Source organism: Carlito syrichta, unplaced genomic scaffold (assembly GCF_000164805.1).
Source record: "Carlito syrichta isolate Samal-C Ts95f unplaced genomic scaffold, Tarsius_syrichta-2.0.1 Scaffold314346, whole genome shotgun sequence".
Classification (NCBI taxonomy): Eukaryota; Metazoa; Chordata; class Mammalia; order Primates; family Tarsiidae; genus Carlito; species Carlito syrichta.
This window is the reverse complement of record NW_007258442.1, coordinates 202,437-223,361: the sequence shown is the minus strand read 5'-3', so window position 1 is coordinate 223,361 and position 20,925 is coordinate 202,437. Positions and strand designations below refer to the sequence as shown.

At 34.4% G+C, this 20,925-nt stretch overlaps 1 protein-coding gene across 3 annotated transcripts in view; it reads right to left on the bottom strand.

Moving 5' to 3' along the window:
* Positions 1-20,925, bottom strand: part of KCNT2 (potassium sodium-activated channel subfamily T member 2) — a 296,411-nt gene that overhangs the window by 78,877 nt on the left and 196,609 nt on the right. For 2 of the 3 annotated variants that reach the window (XM_008071505.2, XM_021719278.1), the window contains 2 exons: positions 14,912-14,983; positions 10,938-11,072 (listed from right to left, as the gene is read on the bottom strand). In XM_008071505.2, coding sequence (XP_008069696.2) covers positions 10,938-11,072; positions 14,912-14,983 — 207 coding nt within the window. The remainder of the gene's footprint in view (positions 1-10,937; positions 11,073-14,911; positions 14,984-20,925) is intronic. The other variant, XM_021719277.1, reaches the window with a different exon arrangement.

The window sequence follows — 20,925 nt, the reverse complement described above, 5'->3', positions numbered from 1 at the left end:
AAATGAAACACTATTTTCCAAAGAATATTTTAACCAACATTTTAATACGGTAAGAAAAATAAATTCAGTAATTTGGCTTTTATTACACATTTTCTCTCTTTAATAATAAAATAGCATAGAAGAGAAACTCATAAAGCTTATTTAAGAAGTTACAAGGTTACATTGTGGATGGTATTGAAACAAATTGATAAGGTAAATATGCTGATTGGCAAAAATTTCACACAATGAGCTTGTTTCGTTATATGAGCTCTTTGATATCCTATAGCTGCCTATTCTCATGGTATGCAATTTTTATTTATTTTTATTTATTTATTTTTTGAGTTGGAGTCTCACTCTGTCGCCCAGACTAGAGTGCAATGTGCAATTTTTAAATGTCAAATCTTGCTGCAACAAACTTCTGAGAAGTGACATTATCTTAATTTATAAAAATTTTATTGCAATAAATTGAGGCTAATGCAAAAGCATTGAGTGTTCCTTCAAAAGTATCCTGAGGTCCGGGCCCGGTGGCTCAGCCTGTAATCCCGTGCGCTTTGGGAGGCCGAGGTGAGTGAATTACCTGAGTCCACGGGTTCAAGACCCACCTGGGCAACTTGGTGAGACCTCATCTCTACAATAAATCAAAAAATTAGCCGGTGTGCTAGCGCACGCCTGTAGTTCCAGCTACTTGGAAGGCTGAGGCGGAAGGATCGCCAGAGCCCAGCAGGTCGAGGCTGCGGTGGCTGGGAGCGGTTGCTTCACTCCAGTCTGGGTGACAGAGTGAGACTCCAACTCAGAAAAAAAAAAAAAAGTATCCTGAGAATTTTCACGTCCCAGGGCTTTGCACTGGCTTTCTTCCCATTTGGCACTTCTCAAATATACACAAAACTTGCACACATACACACATGCTCACACAATAATTTTTTTTTTCCAGAGAAAAGGAGCAAGGTAATATTACCATAAATGCCCTTATATTTTTCCTATTGTTGATGATCTGATCCTTGCCTGATATCTGTGCATCAATGGTAGCTTTCCTGAGTCAAATATTTTGGTATTCTCTGTGGCAAACATTCCTTGCAATAATCAGCTTTGTTTCCCAATATGTTGTGTCTTTAAACTAAGTTATGGCCACTTAAAACTCCCACTGCTGGGTTGAACCCATCCCTTGAACTCAGAGACTAGAACTGAATGAAAATATGCAGAATACAAATCGCCTGTTTGTGACTCAAAAACAAATCAGCTCCTGCTGCTCTAGCTTTTTAGCTAGTTCCAGGGGTGGGGACGCTGTAACTTCAACGTGCCTGAGTGCTTGACTTGGCGCCTTATACGCCTTCTTTTGGAATGGGAGCCTTGTTCGTGAACTCCAGAGCCACAGATGAGATTTTGCCTTTCCTGAGGTCTCACTTCCTAATGCTGATGGATAGCTTGTTAGGTCTGCTCCCTCCTGCAGGGAGAGTGGGCCTGACTGCTCAGCAGCCTGCGGTGACTGTTCCCTAGCCTGTAGCTTGCCTCTCAGGTCTCTTTCCACTGGGCTTTAGTCACCATTCCAGCTAAGACACTAAAACGTTCGTAAGAACAGTTTCTTTCAGAGTTAGCTGTGAACTTTAAGCCCTTTAGGTGATGTCACCTAAATGGAATAATATTTGGGCCATACCTAATCAAGGCCTTTGAGAACTATTCTATCACTGGATATTTTGTGAAATGCTCTCTTTATAACAGGAAGAAATATAATCAGTATCACATGGCTTAATATTCCGTTTGAGAATAAGTATTACTATATTTCTTCATTTAGATAAATTATAATAATTGTGATTGAAATAATATAATCAAAATGACAAGCAGAATATAATAACATCTTTTGCTGAATTTTTTTTTTTTTGAGCTGGAAGTTTCACATTGCAGCCTAGAATGAAGGGAAGTGGCACGATCATGGCTCAGAACAGCTTTAAACTCCTATGCTCTGGTGATCCTCCCTCCTCAGTTTCTCCAGTATTGAGACTATAGGCACACACTCCTATGACTGGCTAATTTATAAAAATTTTTTGTAGTGACAAAGTCTCCCTATGTTGTCCAGGCTGGTCTTGAACTCCTGGGCTCCAGCAATTCTCCAACCTCAGCCTCCCAAAGTGCTGGGATTTCTTTCGTTGATTTTTTATTTTTTGAGTTGGAGTCTCACTCTGTCGCCCAGACTGGAGTGCAGTGGCCGCTCCCGGCCACCGCAGCCTCGACCTGCTGGGCTCTGGCGATCCTTCCACCTCAGCCTTCCGAGTAGCCGGAATTATAGGCGCGCGCTACCTCCCCTGGCTGATTTTTTTATTTATTGTAGAGATGAGGTCTCGCTGCCCAGGCGGGTCTCAAACCCACGGGCTCAGGCAATCCACTCACCTCAGCCTCCCAAAGGCGCGGGATTACAGGCTGAGCCACCGAGCCCGGCATGTTGATTTTTAATGTTAAAAAAATTATAATTTTGTTTGCACAACTGATCACTTTTTCCAATAGCTTTGTGACTTTGAATTGGTTAAGGAAACACTAAATCTCAGATTCTGAAAAAGAGGGATGTCGTGAAGCTTAGAGATATGGTTTGGAAAACAGCAGTATCTGAGACACAATAGGTACGATTTTTTAGTTTTAGTGGTATTGTTATTTTCTTAGCTTTTTTCCTTTTCATATGTTGCTGCTTCATCCTAAAATGCAAGCCCTTTCCTGTTTACTCTTCTCTTCAATCTCTGTATTTTGAAATCCCAACCATTATTTAAAGTTGGTCTCAAATCCAATTAAGACGGAATTTTTAAAACATTTGATAAAGTCAGAATTATCCTCTCCACTTTGGTCCCCTGGTATTTAATTCATACTGCTTACCACATGCATCTTGTCTTACTTAGCACTCTTGTGGGTTTTATCCATGCTTTAGCTGTCCTACTAAACTAGAAAAATAGTTTTCCTCTCACTGCCTAGTACTGCATCTTATATTCCTTCAATTAATAAATCTTTGTTAAAATAAACAATTTATTAAGTCTTGTTTGTGCATCAAAGATATTTGGTTTAGTAAATAAAATCTTGATGAAGAGGATGCTGAATTTAGCTAGATTTGTTTGGGGGAAGCACTGTATTATCTATATTCCACATGACTTTCTTTTAGCAGTTCTGTCTTTCTCATTCAAAAGTCACCAATGATAGTACAGTCTATAAATTAAAGTTCCTTTTTCAACTCTTAAAAATTAGAAGGGTGGCCTGATAGAAAAAAAAAATGTCAACTGACTTTTGGGATGACAAACTCCATCTGGTGGGCCTAGGAAATGCCACCAACTGCAAAATCTCATACCATCTGGGAGTTTCAAAGTTATTTATTTAAGAAATATGTTAAAATAACAATATCACTGAAGATATTCTTCATAATAAGGGTTGTTATGGACAGTGTTCAATAATCTGTGACAGCAGAAATTAAAATGAATAACAGTACCAAAATTAATCAATGAATGTAAGTCCTATAGCCTGATTTAATAAATCCTTTATTCATGCCCTGAATTTTTAAAAAGGAAAATTAACTGAACTAATGTTCTCCTCTGTTTTTTTTAAAATTCTTTTGAAAGGGTAAAAAATGTTTGTACAATGATAATATCTAGAATTTATGAAGGATTATTCTAAGAATTGTCCGTGTATTAACTCATGTAATCTTCACAACATCAGGAGGGACCTTTCTGGCTTTCTGTATCCATCTATACCCTGTCCTTCCTTGGGAGGAATTGAGGGAACTTGGCTCAACACGGACTCTTGTCTTTTCAGTATCTGCAGACGTGTGCTGATCTGTGCCAGGCAATGAGGTGACCTCAGCCCTCCAGGGCAAGCCTTGTGGTCGTTCAGCACGGCCCCTGACCATGGTATTCGAGGTTGGATTTTAGAAGCTCACTGTTACCATCCACTAAACTCATATCCTCCTGCTTGATTTTAATCTTAGGCTGCCCGACTTCTTTGGATTCCAATAGTTCCCAACTTGTGTTAGAAATCAAGAGGCTTACGCTGCCTCCTCAAATGGCAGAAAACTACTCTGTGATACTTAAAATTATTAGTTTATAGATGAGGAAACCGATACACAAAGAGACAAAATAACATATTCAAGGTAACATTTCAGCAGGTGGCAGAGCCTGGGTTACACCCATCATTCAGGTTCTAAAGTATCCCTTTACCATTATAATAAAGAGGAAGGTAGACCATTGGAAAGCAAGCACAAATGATCCAAATAAAATAAATTATTAAAGCTATCTAACAAAATATTGGTGTTTCATATATTAAAAATCATCTCTTTTATTAAAAAAAAAACCCAGTATTTTGTAAACTCTACCTCTCTATGTAGCCCCTAAATGAATAAATGAAGTTTATAACTTCATTACTGTTATTTGTATTTACAGAGGGCAATATTTAGTAACTAATCTTAATTATCAAGCTTTTACTATAGCAAGCTCTGGTCTCCAGGAGATACATATATATGTATAAAGTAAAATTTCTGCCTTTAAACACTAAATAACCTATCAGAAGAAACAATAAAAATTCACAAATTATAAGGCTGCATATCTTTTCCTAGGGGTGATAAATTGAAACTGATTGAATGTTCTTAGCTTAAGTAGTATTACGGCGCTAGTTAATGGGCAGCTCATGAGGAAGACCTAGGACAGCACTGAAATATAAGGCCAGAGAGGGAATTTATGAGAAAAATGTAGCTATAAGCTAATGAAAATTTATTTCAACTTAAGGAACATTTTTATTTTTTCTGAAAAATATGGTTCTTATCTTTAATATATATCATCATTCTTACTATTGATGAATTTGTAACTATTTGGATTCTTTTTTTATAATCTTTTTCTAACACATTATATCAAATAGAAATATACACATCTATAGCTATAAATATTTTGGGTTTTAATACAAGTGAGGGAAAATACAACTGAGTGATCAAGTCATTGCATTTGAACGATTTCTAGAGTTGAAATTATATAAGACAGCAAAATTTATGTGATGTGCCTGCCACTTCTTTCTACAGAAATGAACCTATACCATTTATGTTGTTTTAAACTGAGAAACTGAATGTCTTAGCTAAGCCTGCCACCTAGTGAAAATCTAGAACAAAGTAATATTTATATAATAAAAAACTCTACTGCAATGCCTTTTATATCTATAGAGTATTACTTGTATTCAATTACAGTATTTTATATTTACAAATTTATATCTAAATTTGTAAATTAAATCTATTTGTCTAATAGATTTAATTATGAATCTTTGAAATACTGATACTTAAATCCATTTCTGGACTTCAATATAAGCTAAGTGCATTTTATATGTAGAACATTTTAAAAATAAAATGACATAATAAGTCTCTTTTCCCTAGGTACTAGGAACATAATAAAGTAATACTCTGATTTTAAAAATATAGTTTGCTATTTAAAACTTTTCTACAGGTACTTTATGTGCTGACTCAGTGATGTAAGTACAGTTATGGCGTTATGTAAAGTATCTATGGAAAATTTTTCATCTGCATTAATTTACTCAATAAATTTCTGACATGAAGTAACACTAACCAAAATAAAACAAAACTTATACTCGATTTCACTGGCTACTAGGAGAACTTAGAAACTAGCTGCATTTGTATCTTCAAGCAAAATAAACAAGCATAAGAACATCCAAATCTAGAAAATGTTTATGATACTGTAACCAAACTATTACTTACTGAGCTAGGATGTTACATTATAAACTCTGAGGTACCATGGTGGCTGGAAATATTTTTAAAAACAGGGAGTACACATTAATATATAGGTATACAGACAGACTTAGATACTTGAAACACCAAATGGCTTTTTGGACAATTGACTATCAACATTAAAACAAATATATATTTATTCTTTGTTTCTGTGACAGATCACTGAGTACGATAGACTCTATATACATCCAAGTTGCTGTGAACAGAGTACGATATGTCCTCACTCATAAGCAGACCTTGAACAATTATCCAAATACTATTAAAAAAGGGATAGACAGTAGTGGGAAACTGCAAGGAGAGAGGAGGTGGGATTGGCAGTTGAGGGAGACTGCTAGGGGAGGGAGGGGCACATCTCATCAAGAGTACCAGCATAATGAACATTTGTATACCTAATCCTGAATTGTACTCCACATCTTTAAAATAAAGTAAAAAAAAAATGATAATTTTAAAAAGAGAAAAATAAATAAATCTTAAAATATATATATATATTTATTCTTTCTGAAATAATTTTAAAACACTTCAGAAAGTCTGCTAGTGATAAGTCAAAGTATGATAAATACCAAGCATCTCCTGTATTTGAAAATTGTATTCATGTAAACAATAGCTAATCTAAACATTTAAAGTGTTTTTCACCATATAAAGAATCACTCTTGAATTTACTTACACGTTGAGTATCTACTTTGAATTACTTACTTATGTTTATGACTATATTATTTTCAGTTATGTAATTTTGCATATGCATGTGCATGTTGTTTGCTAAGTAAAACTATGATTCTTTGTGTAAATGTAAAGAAAATATTCCTTTCTTTATACCAATAACAACAACTTGCTCTCACCTACTCTTATCTTGTCTCAAAACAATTCTCCACATTGTAACCAAAGTTATCTTTTAAAACTTCTCTATCCTTCAATGATTCCTGTTATTCTTAAAATAAATACCACCTTATTAAATACTCTACACAGCCAATAATGCGCTGAGTTTCATTTCAGCCTCCTCACACCAGTATTTTCTTTGCTCTGCTTTGAGTTCTTGAATATTTCCGTGTTAAGACTTCAGAGCTTGGGATGTGCTGCTCCCAACTGGAATGCTCTACTCACCTCCTTGCACAGTTAGCTTCTTTTCACTTTTCATATAAAAGATGATCAATTCCTCAAGAAGGCATTCCTTGAGCCAGGAACTATATAAAATATTCTTGATATCTGGGTCTATATAAAATTCTACTGTTTTCAGTAACTGTCACATTTATAACTCCCAAGTTAAATTTTTGAACTACTGGCTTAATACCTTTCCTACTAGACTATTAGCATCCCAAGGCTATAACAGCATCCTTTATAGTCCCAACACTTACTAGATGCTCAGTAAATCTGGAGGTCAAGCATGCTGTATTAGCAAATCACAATTGCGGGTGTGCCTGTGGAGGTCATCCTGTCCTATTATTGATCTAATGTAGTAATTGCTCTATTCCAAAGAGATGACAGATCTAGGTCTTGTTTCAATGTTTCCTTTAACAGTGCTCAGTACCTTCCAAGTCTGGTCAGCTAAATTTTGGAAAAATATCCACAAAAACAACAAACAATTTTCGCATTAAAACAAAATTAACCCAATGGAACTTCTGAATTAAATTACTCCAGGAGTTTTATCATATAACTTTAACAAATATTTAAGTTCATACACATTCTGCACTAAACATTATTCTATGTGCTCTCTGGAGCAACTTTTACTTCTCAACTCCTAAATAAAGATTTCTCATCTTTCTTCTGACACCCAGGTTGTAGGCCTGAATCTACCATTTTTTTTTTCTAGATGTGTTAGGATGAGTCATGAAATTTTTCTCAAAGTCATTTTCTTTCTTAACTCTTGCATAATCAATGTGCAAGAATTTAGTTCCCCTAGGGATGGTGTTCAAAGCTTTAATCCAACATTGGCTGGTATCCAGCTATTGTGACTGGCTTTCTTGTGGATTGCCTGATGCTTACTGATAAGGGTAACTGGTTCCTATCTCTGAATGTTGTCATTTGCCTGTAAGGAATTTCATGCAATGTGGTGGGTAGAGAACCTATAAGGAAAGAAAACTGGGAGTAGGAGGAAGAGAGAAAAGGGAGAGAGCTGAGATCAGTTTTAGCCTATAGTAGATAATCAGTAATTACTCATTGAGGATTTCAGTGCTGCAGTGATTATAATGATTGATCATATAATTGAATCTGAGTAAGTAGGAGAAAAAATCCTCGGGTGAGTAATGGCATTGACAAAGTACAAGGATCACTGGATGATAGGTTCTCTCGTAATCAAAGGACTGTTGAGCGTTGAGGATACTAGAAGAAATTAGACAGAAAATAAGTAATGGTACTCAGAGTTGAATGCCAGAAACTGAGATTGTGGAGTGTAAAATTAATCATAGTTCAAGGTCAAGGCTATGACCATGAGAATGGGTGGACAAAAAAATAAGATATAAAAAAGATCATTTATACAGAATGACTAAAGTCATCAAGTATTATGGTAGAATCAGGGTTGACAAGAAGAGTCACAGTAAATCAGGAACTAAAATCTTTAAGGAATGTAGACGACTAACCCAGAGAATAGTAATTAACCACAAGCATAAAATAAAACTCCCATCTGCATTATTGATCATTCATCTATATAAGTGATATTTCTTATATCATAGGAGATTACAAGAATCTTGCTTACCTTCTTATTATGTTAAACTAGCTTAGTCTAGCACTCTTGAATTAGTAGTTAATAATTTACCCTATAAAACCAGTTCCATGGGTTTTTTTTCCTTGAAAAATAATGCTATATACTTAGTAAAATAATGGAAATGTCTTTAAAGGGTACAGAAAAGGAAAGAACAGAGGTAATTACTTTGCAATTTGGGTATCTGATTTTTTTGGGAAAACTTCTGCTTGAAACAATTAAATTTAGATACATGTCTATACATCTATACCTATTCGACAAAAATTGCATAATTTAAAAAATTTCTTACTGCTGAAGACAGGTAAGCCCAGTAGTTAAGAAATTCCAAGTTACTAATTCATTCATTCATTCAACATGTGATAATTACCTCCTCAGCTAGGCACTAAGAGCAGGGTAGCCAACAGTCAGTTGCCACATGTATATCCATCCTTAATTACTTTAGTCAGTTAGTTTGTTTTAAATTACCAATTAGAGCTTTTGTGTCTCTCAGTATATTATTACCTTGGAATCAGAATAATTCCCTCAGAGAAATATAATAAAATTCAACTCAATAGAAGCTTCACCATAATAGAAAAAAGCTCACATAAAATGGAAAATTAGAATAGCATGTTTAATAAAAAAACCCCAAGATCCTCTCTGCTTAAAACTAAAATTAGCTTTTTCCAAGCACGGAATCAAAAAAATATGATTTTGCTCGATTCGCTGAATATAAATCTCATTCCTGAGTTAATTTTCTACCCTTTAACATCCTTATTCTCTAGAAAAGATAAGTTGCTTATATAGCTGTAGTATTTTAAAACATGTCCTATACTATCTTTAAATGTACTATTTAACAAGGCTCAATGATGAACTAGTTAGACTATATTCTAGTGAATTGCCACATTATAATAACTTTAAAGTGTGTATTCCTCTTTCTGGAACAAGCGGTTCTTATGCAAATTTAAGGTAGATTTCCCAGGTGCCGTGACAGTCTGTTTTACATAACTGATTGCTAATCTTCACATTAACACTGTACGATGGATTATTTTCCACAGTATTTTATACACGAGGAAACTGAATTTTAGTGAGGTTATAAAAGTCACAAAGTAAGTGCCGGAGCCAGGGACAGAGGCTGTGACATGTGAAGTTTGCTGCTCTACAGTTCAAGGTCAGAGCTTTTCCACTCTGCCACACAAAAGTGATCATTATACTGCTATGAAACTCAATGGTGGATACTTATTAAGTAATTAAAAGCTACTATGCATGTGCTAAGACACTACATGTTTTTCGATCTTTAATAATCTTGTGATTAAAACATTGACGTTTAGAGACAAAAAGTCATTTGCCTAAGATCATAAGGATTATAGGCAACTTAACTGAGGCTCACATTCATACTCTTTCTTTTTAATTTTGAACTCAAACTATACACTGAGATAATTAGTTTCAATTAATGCTTTGCTACAATATGAAGGTATGAAGGTTGGGGGAAGGGGGATCGTGACGACAGAGTTGAGATTGTTTCATTTGCTTTCATAATTTGGTAACTCAATATTTCCTTATGAGTCTGCAAAACTCACAAAACTGGAAAAACTGATCTTTCTGATATTTAAATTTTCAGATGATTTTAGAGAGAATCATTCCAAGTGAAGTAGATGTCTTGATCTACAGGTGATTTTGACTTTATTTATATCAAGAAACTTTCTCTAGTCAAGATTGTTTATCTTACCCAACTGGGACTCATATCTGAGTGAGTTTAATTCATGAAAGACAAAAATAATTGTGAGGATAAGGTTATGACTTTGCTTCTAACATGGGTAACTAGCCGGGCTTGGTGGCTCAACCTGTAATCCCACGCCTTGGGAGGCTGAGGTGAGTGGATTGCCTGAGCCCGCGGGTTCGAGACCCGCCTGGGCAGCGAGACCTCATCTCTACAATGAATCAAAAAATCAGCCGGGCGTGGTAGCGCATGCCTGTAATTCCAGCTACTTGGAAGGCTGAGGCGGAAGGATCGCCGGAGCCAGGCGGGTGGAGGCTGCGGCGGCTGGGAGCGGCCATTGCACTCCAGTCTGGGCGACAGAGTGAGACCCCAACTCAAAAAAAAACAAAAAGCAAAACAAAACAAAAAACATGGGTAACTAACCTGTTCACATTCTTGCAGTCTTTCAATCCTAGTTATCTAGTATGTACACGCATATCTTTGGCTACTGTTAGGCATGAAACCAAACCAAGAACATAAAATAGCTTGTCACAAATCATGACTACTATTGCATGCAATTTTTTCAGAATTTGTTATTGTTAAACTATCTAAGAAAACAAACACATCATTCTATTTGCTTTCTAAGAGAAAAATTCCTGATCTGGTGTTAATCATTCAACTTTATGCAGTGCCAGTCACATATGAATTGCTAAGTGTTTTGTGATCACATGAATAAATGAAAGAACACAAGTTACTGTTAAGTGTCTCATGCTATTCTTCAAACACAGTCAGTGTCAAGTATTTCACTCATGTTTAGCATAGGGTTGGGTGATTTGGACATTTACCTGAAAAGCGTCTGCACATTCACAATGGTTTTGGCATCTGCCATGTAGTCTTCCTCAGCACTCATGGTGCTCTCCTTGTCCACAACCACCATGTTGGCAGCAAAGGTCACTCCACACCTGAGTAAGTCATCTAGGCTTTGATAAAAATCAACAGAGAAAAACAAGCTTTAAATAAATAACAATGTTGGAATTAATGCTAAAATTTGCTTATCCCCTGTGCTTATGAAAAGTAGATGGTGGCTTTTAGAGAGTGTGCTCTGGTAGCTATTAATGGGAATTATGAAACAATATTATCTACTAATATGAAATAATTTTTATTTTGCATTCTTTATATTTTATTAGATCTCAACTGTTTCAAGGCATGTGTTAAAACTTTTTATTTAATAATTTTTATCAATTATGTAAATGCATAGAAAATGCCAACTTTGCAAAAAAGTAGAAATAGAGTGTGTTAGAACTTTGTTTTTACAGTTAAATACTACTTCAAAGACATAACAGTTACTTTTTATTTCTAAGGTACTTTTGGTAAAAGTAGAAGTAGATAAGTGCTATGTTAATTTAGATGGTCAAGTCTAATGAAGAAACATAAGGCTATAAAATGTTTATTTAAAAATGCCTATTATTTCTTTAGGTAAGTCTATATGTTATAGATTGCTTCTACAAGAGCATGTGAAAATATATAAATATATATATTTATATTTATATATATCTGTTGTATGCAAGTCTACTGTTTAGACAGCCTACATTTTTGAGCAAGTGATTGAATAACCTGCATGAAGTAATTGCTAAAGTGGGTTATATATCTGTGAACTATAATAGAGTCAATTTTCTTTCCTATCGCTATTAAAAAAAGAAAACAAAACCAAAAAAACCTTACTTATCATTCTCCCAGTGAATTAAATGAAAATGTTTACTGTTAAAACCGTAACAGGGGACCATTATTCTCATTGCCTCTGCTTCATACAAACTAGAAAAATAGTACTGAATTGGATGAGGAAAGCTAAACTTGAGTGACTACAGGAATGTTCTAGTACAGAGTTGATTGAAGACAGATAAGAAGTGATAGGTTAATTGATTCCACGTCTTCTGACTTAAAATAAGATGTTTAGAACTTAAAGAACAGCAGTTTCTCTTAGATTCTCAAATTGAAAAGTCAGGTCCCTGAGGATCTTTTCCAAGTGCATGATTGGAGTTAGCCATGTCATGTTAAAGGGGATTATTTTCCTTCTATGGGAAGGTGGGAGGCAGAATGTCTTACTCTGTTATTAGGTGAGAGAGTATTACCAAAGCCTTGAGTCCAAGATCCCCAGGAGTAGTCCAGAAAAAATATTTCGCTTGAATCAGGAACAATGTTCTGTGGCAGAGATTTTATGGCTAAAACTGTGGAAACAGAATGTTATTCCAAATAAATTTCCTATGATAAGAGGGGCCAGGACCATAACATCCAATCAATATGGTGACCTTCAGATTTAATTACCTAGGGATACTTGGGTTTTTTATTTAGAAAATGTATAATTATTCTTAAATGATTAAAATATATCAGAAAAGAAAGTGTCAAATGGAAAATGAATGTGATATGGTCCCTTATGGGCCACTGAAATGATGTCTAAGTTGCCATTTATCCAATCACTTTATTATAGTTTTAAATCACTTTCTCGTATTTTGGCTCTCACAATCTTTTTCCTCTATTAAAAGTATCTCTATTATAATTATTTCGGTAGAAAAAAGAAAACATAAAGACAGTAAAGGGTAAAATTGATTAGACAAGTATATATGGGTAGAAGTTAAGATAGGAAGATGAATATTTAATCAGTAATAATTTAATGAAGTCAAAGTTGACACTTGACAAAAACTTCACTTCGAGAGTATCTGTGCTAAATAGTTAACTTCCACCTATACCCACATGTGACAGTTAATTCCATCCTCAAAAATATTGACTGTTATATTTTATACATAATCTTGGCAAATAATTTTAGCAATTATCATTAAGTATGAGTTTAAACTTATAGAAAATACATAAAATTGGAATAATGTTTCTGAACTGTATAGAAACCTTTATGTTCTCATATTTTAACACTAAATTGCTCCATTTATGTTTAGTTAATATCGAATTTAATCCATTTTTCTTAAATAGATTGCTAACTTATTCTACAACTCCTGCCTAGTTCTCCCCACTGTGCCATTTGCAAGTTCATTGCCTTATTTTTTCCCTTATTTTGATTGCTTTACACAATTTGTCCACCAGATGGCGGCCCAAGAAAGTCAATCTGGATGAAAAAAATTATTCAGATAATTTAATTGGCAATGCCTCTTTATTTTTTAATTTTATATTTTGTATATGTTGGGCACAATTCAGGGTTATGTATACAAATATTCATTATGCAGGCACCCTTGTTGATGAGGTGTGTGCCCACCTGCAGTTTTGATGACTCTTTATATCCTCCTCTAAGACTCCCTTTTCCAAGGACGAGAATGTGAAATTTAAAAGTGTGAGGACCTGTTTGGGTGTGTTTTATTTGAAGAGATTTTTGTTTTTTTCTAAGAAAAATTTCAAACATAAGCAAAAGGGAAGAACTGTATAGTGAACCTCTATGTACCTTTCATCCAACTTCAATAATTATCAATTTGAAACCAATCCTGTTTTGTCTCTGTCCCTAAGAATTTGATGTTCTCGATTCCTTTTTTCCTTATAAATAATTTTATAAGATAATTCATAATCTCCTGAATTATTCTTTATCTTTTACATGTGACTTTAATAAAACATATCTTTTTCTAATGATTTTAATAAAACATTGTCATTTTAAAGTACCACTACTGGTTATATATACTTGTAACAGTTAAATGGTAATTTTAGGTATATCTGACTACATTTCATTTAGTTAATATTATGATAATTGATAATGTAAATGTATTAATGTAGAATGGAGGCTAAACATATTTTAGTCTAGTTGATCTTTAATGTATCCATGGCTAATAAACATTTTCAACGTTATAAAACTTTGTTTTTTTCTTTCCTTCTTATTTTTTTATTATTATAAAGATGTGGGGTACAATTCAGGGTTAGGTATACAAACGTTGATTATGCCAGTACCCTTACTGATGAGGTATGCCCCTCCCTTCCCTAGCAGTTTCGACACTGACAAGATGAAATGTAAGCATTAATGTTCTAAATTGGTAAATTTTTGCATTGCATTTTGAAAGTTCAGGCTGACAGTTTTTTAAGTGAAAAAGTAACTCTATTGTCACCTACTTGTCAATAGAGCCCACCATGTATTAAACCACTGGAAACCAACAGACTGCATCCAGAAAATGCATATCTGGCCTAAGAAGTAGATGGGTTACAAAATGAAACGTTTTATATTGTTTTAAGTATGTTAGCTTCTGATCTTTTATATATATATATATATATATATATATATATATATATATATATTTACTATTGTCACCATGATGCATATATAAGAATTTGTAATTAATTGCTAACGCATTACACATATATTGTCTGTGAATTAACAAATATTTTAGAAATTATAGACTCTGACATGTGACTAGAACATAGTAAATTCTTTAAGAAATGCTTCCTTCAATTTATAAATCTGAGTTAAACAAGCATTTAGTTTTCCAGAAGTTATGGTAATGATATCAATGCATCACAATGTGAATCTTTAGGTTTTCTCCAACACTATGTAAATAGTAATCATGTTATTTTTAGAGATGACACAACTAAAATAGCATTAGAAACTGAGCAAAACTGATAAAACTGACATGCAGCAAGATTTGTTTTAATTCAACAATTTACTGCTTAGGAAGTTTAATATGAGATGTATAACACGAGAACATAAGCTCTACATGCAAAATATATATATTTGCAATACTGACATGGCAAGTTACACTAATCATGCAGTAACAAGGCACAGCACACGACAACCACAGGACACTACACTAGTTAGTGTGCCAAAGATTTTGTCACCTACTTGTCAATAGAGCCCACCATGTAGTAAACCATTGGAAACCAACAGATTGCATCCAGAAAATGCATATCTGGCCTAAGTAGTAGATGGGTTACAAAATGAAACACAATGTCACAACAGTGGCAGCACTTCTAGGGAAAGGAAGTTAAGTTGACTTAGTTTGCATTTCCAAAACTCAACACTGCTGATAAGATTTATTTTAAGTGCTCTTTTTCTTAACATTACTTAGAAAATGTCATTTTCACTTGTTATGAATCATACAATGCCCTCAGAATGATAAAAACAAGTTGTATTTCAGCTTTCTAAATCAGAAACATTATGGCATAATTCTACAAAAATGATGAATTGATAGCCTTCCTTATGACTAAAAAATCTTATCAATGAATTTAAAGTTATCCATGAAGAGGAGGCTTTGTAAAATAAAGAACTCATGATTATTCTTAGATGACCTAAGGCATTGGGTACTAATACCTATTAAGAGCAACTTTCCTTAAGGGATATATATATATATATATACAAACACACATATAATCACAACATACCCTACAGAGTATATAAACATATCAAACATAGCATATATGCCCATGCAAAATTATGTATTATATAAAATTACAATGAAACTAATTCATGTTTAATTTATTGATTTATTCAACATATACTGTTGACCAAACATTTAATAGCACTGTAATTTTTACTTATAAGAATATTCAAAGAAAGAAAATAAACCTGAGCTTCCTTAGAAATCACTTAATCTATTGTATTCATTTCATAAAGTTATTAATTCATTCATGCATCTATTCACTCAGCATAGACGTATCAGAAATTTTTATTTAATAGATATTTTAATTATAATCATGCAGACAAAAATATCACTAACTTGTAAAAATGCAAAATTATAAGAAATTCATGTACAAAAGGGCATAATTAGATCATATACTTTAATCTGGAAAAAATAGGCTGCACTTAGGAGGCAGAATTGGGGAACCTTTCACAGAGGAGACATTCAATTTGGGTGTTGAAGGAGAGGGAAATTCTAGGTCAATGGAGTTAGAGCACCTAAAAGTTCCCAAATGTTTATCCTTAGTAGATTAACTCTTTTTTTCCCTTTCTTATTTCTCTCTTGTTGATCTTCCTTCTATCTCTTCCCACTCTGAAGAAAAAGAGAGCTCAATAAAGCAAGGTATTAAAGGAAAAAACCTAAAGAATACCACTGTTATAATTTTGATTAAATTTCTCCTATCATTAAATGTCTCTGTATTCATTTAAATACTTGATACCATTTCATCTTTAAAATGTACCACAGGACATCTTTAAAATGTACTGAGCTCAGTGGCTCAGCCTGTAATCCCGCGCCTTTGGGAGGCTGAGGTGAGTGGATTGCCTGAGCCCGAGGGTTCGAGACCCGCCTGGGCAGCGAGACCTCATCTCTACAATAAATCAAAAAATCAGCCGGGCGTGGTAGTTATTTTCACCTTTTGCTAATAATTATTGAATTATCATGTTTTTCCAGTCTCTTACCATTATATCTACCACTAGTACTGACATCTTTGGAGCATTAATGTCTTCCTTTTTTTTTTTAAGCATTGGTTTTTATCATTACCCCAAAACATTAATAGAAGAGAGATGAGGAAATCGGTCTAAAAACAGTTCTTAAGCTCCTGATACATGTTTTCAACAAATATTATAACCACCTGCTTTCCCTGTAGCGGTCCTTATGGACGGGGTTTCCAACTCTGCTCGTTCGAGGCGCTGTCCCGCTTCTTAAAATTAGTCATGTGAGTTGCTGACCCCAAACCCCTCCCTGTCTCGCCTATCCTTACCCTGAGCTGCAACGGGGCAAGCCCACGCGAGCATGCAAGTACCACAAGGCAGCGGCAGCCCCGAGATGTGGCGGTGCTTCACGCACTCAGGCTTCTGAGCTGGAGGGTCGCTCGGGGGCTCGCTCTGGCCTCCCCAGCGCCCACCTGCGGGGCCCTGGGCGTCTTCGGCCTCAGCCTGCCGGAGAGCCGGGGCTACGGGCGTGCGTCACCACGCCGGGCTGGGCTTTTGCTTTGGTGCAGACGGGTCTCCCCGAGTAGCCCGGGCTGGTCTCAAACCCGCGGGCTCAGGCTGTCCTCCCGCCTCGGCCTCCCTAAGAGCGGGGGCGACCGGCTTCAGCCGCCACGCTCGCCCTCGCGGTGGTTCTAACGCGCGTTTTGGCCGGGGTCGGAGGCTCAAGCCTGTAGTCCCAGCTCTTTGGAAGGCGGAGGCGAGAGGACTGCCTGAGCCCAGGCGACCGAGATCAGCCTGGGCAACATGGTGACACCTCGTCTCTACAGTTAAAAAAAAAAAAGTCAGGCGTGGTGGCGCGCGTCTGGAGTCCAAGCCACTTGGAAGGCTGAAGCGCAAGGATCGCCTGAGTCCAGCAGGTCCAGGCTGTGGTGGCCTTGAGTGTTCCACAGCACTCCAACCTGGGCAATGGAGTGAGAATGCAACTCCAAAAACCTCTCATTTTGTCAGTGTCTTGTTTTGGCTATTATTTTTATTTAATTCTCTTTGCTTTTAACATTTTATAGAAATAAAGAGAAGATAAAGTCAGATAAAGTCAACAATCAGATAAAGTCAATATTTTAAGTGCCAATAATTTATACAGTAAAGTTGGGTACATAATTCTTCCTTATTAATTGCAGATATATGTCCAGAATATATTCCAGATATGGATCTGGAATGACCTTTTCAATCCGGTCCATCCTATTTTCCTAGGTTCAAAATATTTCCATTTCTTTTTTCCATCTTCTTTAGCTACCTGTTCACTGTCACAGTCTTGCAACAGTATTTAATAGTACTAAATCATTCAGTTCAATAAAGATATTGAAAATCTTTGGTGTAATAACAAATACTGAGGTCACTGGGGACAAAGTACGTCTTGAATGTTATGACAACCCTTCTGCTAGAGTGAAAACTAAAGATAAAGCCTTTATATTTGTTGCTTTGTCTAGCAGAGATCATAACAGGCAACTGACCACCAAAATTATTGTCTTGCTTTAGGAAACTCATGAATTTTAGTCACATGCAATTTTGCTACAGATATGTACTTACATTGGGTAAACAATCTTCCAAAGCCTTAGAAATTGCTTTAACATCTGTATTGTGGTAGCTTGGTTCATCGTTACATGAATTCATCTATATTACAAGGGAAATCAAGTCCCCTGACCTTGGTAAATATATAATCCTGATGAAACATATCCAAGGTAAGTGATCTACCATACCATATTCTTTGCACAATTTAATTCTATATAACAAATAGATTTATCCACTACTGCTATAGAAAAAGTTGATTTAAAGGCAAATGAAACGTAAAGAATAAATCAATTGTGCATATACATGTACTGTGCCAGCTCATTTAAGTACAGTGGCAACAGTGCTTATGTCATCGACCTGCTTAGTAATTGAGTGACACAAATTATATCATAGGCTCATAATAAACCAAACATTTTAGTTATTGGGAGACAGGTAACTGATAAGCATAATCTTGACATTGAAGCATTATTGCTGAAAAACATTAAACAAAAACTACCCATTCCTTTCCTACATTACACCCTCAAAGTACAGATAAAGAGTTGAATTTTAAAAAAAGTATTAATGCAATAGAATGAAACTTAGTAATTTGAAAAAAATCTAACTGCTCAATGGAGAAGTCTTATCATGTTAGAATGTATACTAAGGAAAAGTAGTGAAAATAATTGACAGATTTAACTATATAGCTCATAAGAGGAACATTAACATAAAAGTAATGCAAAAAATTGTTACTTATATAAAACGTATAAGCTGCTTAATATAAAAATAAGTATTAGAAATCAAAGAGAAAGACAAACCTGACAGAAAAATAGATCTAGGATAAAACAAATATGCATAGACCAAAACAAAATGAAACAAAACTGGCTGATACTAACTAGTAATTAACAAAGTAAAAATTAAACAAACACATACAAGAAAACTGATGTTAGTAAACAGAAGAAAAATGAGCACATTTATTAATGATCCCTAACTTTAAATCTATTAAGAAAGATGGTTATTTATGAGCCTAAAACCTCATAGCCTTATAGAAATTCTCATAATAAAAACTGCCATTATGTGCAAATATTAATTAGTGAGTTATTGTTAGGAAGTAAAAAATGTTTGAAAATTTACATGGATGTGTAAAATTCATGACCAAAATTTCTCTCCCCTTTAACTAATAGCCATAATAAATTTAATTTATTTCAAGTTCAAGAAATGAGTGTAGTATGCCTTATGAGCACAGTTGATTTGATCAACATTTCATAATTCCATTTTTAAGTAGTTTATTTCTTGCTAAAATATAAAAGTAGTTTAACTACTTAAAATAAGTGTCTTTTTATTAATTACATTTTCACACACAAATCCACCTATCAGTTTGAATAGTGACAGTGTTATTTACTTGATTGGCAGAAAAAAAACTGTCATTTCCTGTGTGAATCAGATATTGCACTAGTGTTTTACAAATATACCATACACAGTCTTCCAGTAACTTAAGATAAAGGTTTTAACCATTTAACAAATTAGAAAAGTGAGGCTTAAGGAGACCCAGTATCATGTAACAGATCTAATAAGAGGGTAAGCTTAGATCTTACCTCAGATCTGTATGAGTTCAAAGTTTGAATTCTTAAAGTGAGAAAAATGACATCAGGTGCTTCATCATTACATTTAAAATTAACTAAACTGAAGTTTATTTGCCAACATATGTAGACAAAAAGATTGAATGAATTGAATGAATGGAAAGTGTAAATACAACTTAGTAAAAATTTAGAACATAAGCTTGGATCTTGTAGTTCATCTTTGTGTAGGTTTCGATGATATATTCCAGTTTTTGACTCACTTTTCTATGTCTCATACAAACTGGTGTTATAAAATGACTAGGTGACCTTTAAGGTTGGATTGGTAGTCAAAACATTTAAAATCAGTATGGCACAACAGACCGAACAGAACAGATGGCCAACCAATCAGAACTAACACCAGCTCTAATGAACCAGTACCAACTGAAAAATGTTTTTCAATATGACGGAGTTTTATTTAATTACCATTTGAGATCTAAAAGGTTTTCTATTTGGAAACATTGTAAACACTTATTTAGGCATATTATGTGTGTGAATATTATATATTTAAATTTATATTTTTGAAATTCCATACTTACGACATCTGTTATTAACTATTTCTGTTTTATTGAATTAATTTGCCTTTCAACTAATTTTTATAAATAATCATGTACTGAATATTATTTTCAGAAATGCCTAAGTGAATTCAAAATAAAGCCAAATTCTCAAAACTTACTAATAATTATAGATTGCATATAATCGTCATTGTATAAATTCTTATCATATGAAAATATTTTAAAACTTCATATTTCTTCATAATATTATAGAATAGATTGCAAAAATACTTGCTACTTCAAAGCAACAGGCATCTCATTGCTTAAAAAGAAAAAAAAAGGATTGCATAAAGTTTCCTGGAACATTATTTATTTGTGTTAAGTTTTTGTTTCCTCATTCTTAACCAAATAAACAGAAGAAGGACAACAAATAAAAATGTTAGATACTACTTTTGGGAAGTACACAGAAAGCTAGTAGATTTTACAGCATGCACTTTCGATCTAACCCTTTGAAATGAAGTCAAACACACAATTATCTAACAACCATATCACGTGGATAGTTGGATTCCAAAATGTAGGCCATTAGGAAAGCAAAGGAAATTTACAGTGTAAAAATAATCTGAAGTTATATATATTCTTGTTTCCCAAAAAATTGGCAAACATATTTTCATATATCAAAACCTTGTGAATTAGGAGAGATCATATAATTAAAAGAACAATAAACTAGGAATTGCATAGTAAGTGCTAATCCAAGAATTGGACTAGGCAAATGCCATCTACCTTCTTTGGCTTTCTTTTACATAGACTGTAAAATAAGAGACAGGGGTGTATCCAAGTGATATGACCTTTAGTTTATTGAAGTGTTTACATT